The 4,584-nt window shown below is 36.5% G+C and overlaps 1 protein-coding gene across 1 annotated transcript in view; it reads left to right on the top strand.

The window, feature by feature from the left end:
* Nucleotides 1-701, top strand: part of LOC105303700 (olfactory receptor 52B4-like) — a 2,327-nt gene extending 1,626 nt beyond the window's left edge. The window contains 1 exon segment of the mRNA XM_011377464.2: nt 1-701. Coding sequence (XP_011375766.2) covers nt 1-701 — 701 coding nt within the window.
* The last annotated feature ends 3,883 nt before the right edge of the window (nt 702-4,584 follow it).

Here is a 4,584-nt window from a genome sequence, read left to right on the forward strand (position 1 = left end):
GCACAGTACCTCAGGCCTTGGCTATCTTCTGGTTCCATGCTGGGGAGATCTCCCTGGATCGCTGCATCACTCAGGTATTCTTCGTCACTTCCACGTTCATGTCTGAGTCAGGGATCCTGCTGGCAATGGCGTTTGAGCACTACATTGCCATATGCTACATCACTATTCTTATACACATGTCGATTGGGAAAATTGGTGTGACCATTGTTCTGAGGAGTTGTTGTATAGTAGTCCCCATGATAGTTCTTCTGAAAAGACTGACCTTTTGCAAAAGTAATATTCTTCCACTCACTATATGTGAGCACATTGGATTGGCCAAATTTTCCTGTGATGACATACAAGAAAATATCTGTTATGGAATTTTTGTCCTACTGTCAACAGTGATTTTAGATGTTTTTCTAATTATTGTGTCATATATGCTTATTCTTTGTGCTGTCTTCTGCATCCCTTCCCAAGACGCTCGCCACAAAACTCTCAACACATGTGGCTCCCATGTCTGTGTCTTCATCTTCTTTTATGGGCCTGGGATCTTCTCAGCCCTCACTCAGCAGTTTGAATGCCACATCTCACCCCATGTCCACATCCTGCTGGCTAGTGTCTGCATTGTGGCTCCTCCTATGCTAAATCTCATCATTTATGAGATCAAGACCAAACAGATCAGGGAACAGGTGATTCATGTCTTATTTCCAAAAGAGATATGACTTTGGAAATGGGAACCAAACATACATAAGGTGAGCTTTAGAAGCCCTAGTAGGTGAGGGACAGTTGAGACTAGATAACGATCTCACTAGTATATGTTTCTGGGGCAAGTCCACAGGGGAACTTGGGGACATACTTTTCAAAGTCTCTGATCTATATAATAAGAGATCAATTTCTCTGTGGCCCAGTGAGCTTTCTCAGAGTCTGAGAAATAGACTAGTTCACCTTTTTTAATTCATTCCTAGCCTATAACTCTAGATATGTATTTGAAAAGAGATGAATTATGGGTAATTGCTAGATTATTATTGGTTTGTTTCATGCTTTGTTTCATGGGGTGAAGAGATTGGGAGGAAGGGAGAGAGGAAAGCAGCCAAAATCCTCTGGTACCCACATTTATCTATAACTTTTCTTCTACCTCCCCGCTCTTCTTCCTCCTGGTCTTCATCTCTCTCCTTCTCCTTCCTTCTCTCTCTCCATTATAGTAAAACACCTTGAAAAAGTGGTCTATACATTCGGGATTCAATATCTTTCTATTTTCTTGATCACACTTCAGTCAGACATTTTTCCTATGCCATTGAACTGCATGTCACAGTAGCCTCCACAGTGCTGAATTAGTCAATACTGAGTCTACATCATACATGACACATCCGCAACATGTGATACAGTCAAGCATTCTCTCATTCTTGAAACTCCTCACTCATCCCACTTTAGACAGTGTATTAGAAGTAAAATCTGTACAAAATCCCCATTTTTTCAAAATAGAGATATTTACTGCTAATATTTTAGAAAATATTTCTATGTTTTCTAATGTATATGTGTATGCAGGTAAACACATTTTTTTACATTGACTGACTATACTCCATCTAATCTTTGAGAATGCATCTTTCTCACTTAGCAAAAGAATGTGGACATAATCTCATGCCAAAACTATACATCTCTGCAGGAATTTTTATCACCTCTCTATTATATTCACACAAGGACATGCCATATGTAATTTAGCCAGGTATACTCTTTTGAAAAAGCATTTCTCATAGGTCATTCATTGTGCTTATTTATTTACTGTTCATTTCCCAGTTGAGTGCAGGCTATGCATTCTGTATATATTACTTCCCTAGTGTCCATTGTAACATCTAAAAGAATAGACGTTTATATGGCCAACTAAAATAATATGGCAAGTAAACATATTAGTGGTAGAAAAAAAAACTACTATGGGAACTCAATGGAATGGATAATTTAGTCTCTTTGGCTGTAGAATGTCACTGGATGAAGGTGGATTAGGTGGAGAATGAGATGATGTCATTTGGGAGTTTAAGGACAGACTGTTGTCATACAAATATTTAATAGATTTAAAAGAGTTTGCAATCCCAGGCAGTTGTGTGATTGTATCTATTTTGCAATGATAAAAAGATAGAAACAAAAGTACATTGGCTCTGATTACAAATTAAGGAGCTTGGATGCTATCCTGGAAGGAGGTAGTCAACAACCACGAGTTTTCAAATTGGAGAGCATTAGATATTACTCTTCTTACTTCATGCCAGACAAAGGTCCTAATATCTTCAAACATTACCTTAAGCCCCATAGCCCTCTAGTCTGAATGGAATACTCCTGTTTTACCCCCTAAAAGGTTGCTTGCATCAATAAATAACTTATTCACCTGCTTCAAATGTAGTCTTTATAGTCTAGAATATGATAAATGAAGTGTTGAGCACCAGGGAGCAGAGATTTTTATGCATTTGCCTGAAGACTCCAGGAGAAGCTACTTCCCCAGGGAACTCAGATTTATTTTTAACAGCACCCTTCCATCACATACACATGGATCAAGTTATTATGGCTCTCCATGTTTGCCAACACCATCCCTCCTACACAACTCCATCTCTGGATTGGGTGTGCACATATATTTTTTTCAATGAGTAAATTGTTAGTGTCATTATAGCAAATTTTTCTATTTCTGTCTTAAAGCGAATTAGTAAATATTAACCCTATTTTAAATCAGCACAAATAAATTGATGACCAAATATGTAGATTATTTTAAAAACATTTATCTCCCTAAGTTTTTCTTTGTAATTTTGACAAATTTCAAATGAAATTTATATTTTATTTTCACATTATTTCATATTCTAGAAACTGAAGTAATAAATTTTAATTGTTAATGTGAGAAAATTTTAATGTCTTTATTAAAATTTTAATGGTCTTTAATGTATTTATATGAGTCAGGGTATAATGAAGAAATAATCTCCATGCTCCTCTCCTATGGCTACCAGCAAATCAAATAATGCTTAGGTACATTTCACTATAACTTTTTGTTGAAAGCATATCTTCACTCTTTAACTTTTTTGTGTTTTGTATTCATTAAGTTAGTCCAAATAAGTGATATGTGTATATTTGTAAAGAGGAGACTGCTGTGTGTTCGTGTGTGTGAATGGTGATACATTCTTAGATTTCTATTTAAATTAGAACTTACTCAGAAAGGCTCCCTCTTAACTTACAGATATGTTTGATAAAATATTATTTTTCCATTAAATGTTTATTTTGAGAACATTAAAACACAGAAATTATACATAAATATTATCATAAGTTCCATTGAAACTTTCATGTAGATTCAGTCATTTTAACAATTGGCCTCTCTCTTTCTCTTTATTCTTAGTCTAATTTTTGCAGTACCACATCAGTGAAATATATAGAGATCACGAGCCTTCATTCTTAAATATTTAGCATGTAATTTCTAAGGACAATTTCTTACATATAGCAGCGAAATGATCAAATTTGTGATATTTAACGTTGATACAGTGTTAAATAATCCAATATACAACACATATTCAAAATTCACCCATTGTCTCCAAATTCAGGACCACATATTGTATTAAGTTGCCATATATTTACTCTCCTTTAATCTGGAACAATTCTTCAAACTTTTATTGTCTTCCATGATGTTTCTTCCTCTCCATGAGTGTGGTATATGCTTCCATTTATTTGTATCTTCTTCAATTTCTTCCTTCGAATGATGATTATATGTACTTACTTAACAAAATAAATTTTTCACTATCTGCGTTTCTTTTCTGAACATCATTGTTATTCATTTCATTTCACCATTACTTAAATAATTTTGTCAAAAACGATGCACTCAAGGTGTCAGGCACGCCGACTTGCCACCTCTCAGGACAACCTCTCTGGGCACCTCTCCCCTCATATACTCGCTTTTCCAGCAGACTCCGCGGCAGATCTTCCCATCGCCCTATGGGACACAAGACGACTGAAGCAGCTAAGAGAAACCCAAGGGCCAGCTCATCCCACACTAGGGGGCGCCTGGTTCTTGGGCTAGACAGGGAGCGCTCGTGGTGCAGATGTGCTAACCACTACACTATGGAGCTACCCTACCCTGTGTCTTTTGATTGTAGTATTTAATCCATTTATATTTTAAGTGATTATTGATAGGTACATAGTTATTGCCAGTTTTTTATTCATATTTATGTCCCCCCCGCTTCTTCTTCCTAAAGAAGCTTCTTTAACATTTCTTATAATACTGGCTTGTTGGTGATAAATTCCTTAAGCTTTTTCCTGTCTGGGAAGCTCTTTATCTTGCCTTCAGTTTTAATTGATAGCCTTGCTGTGTAGAGTTGGTTGTAGGTCCTTGCTTTTCATCACTTTGAATATTTTGTGCCAGTCCCTTCTGGCCTGCAAAGTTTCTGTTGAAAAGTCAGCTGACATTCTTATGTGAGTACTAGCTGATTAACTAGCTGACTTTCTCTTGTCGCTTTCAGGGTTCTTTTTGTCTTTAACTTTCGGCATTTTAATTATAATATACCTTGGTGTGGGCCTGTTTGGGTTTCTCTTGTTTGGGACTCTTTGCACTTCTCGGACTTGCACGTCTATTTTCTTTGCCAGGTT

Source organism: Pteropus vampyrus, unplaced genomic scaffold, assembly GCF_000151845.1.
Source record: "Pteropus vampyrus isolate Shadow unplaced genomic scaffold, Pvam_2.0 Scaffold311, whole genome shotgun sequence".
In the NCBI taxonomy this organism is placed as follows: Eukaryota; Metazoa; Chordata; class Mammalia; order Chiroptera; family Pteropodidae; genus Pteropus; species Pteropus vampyrus.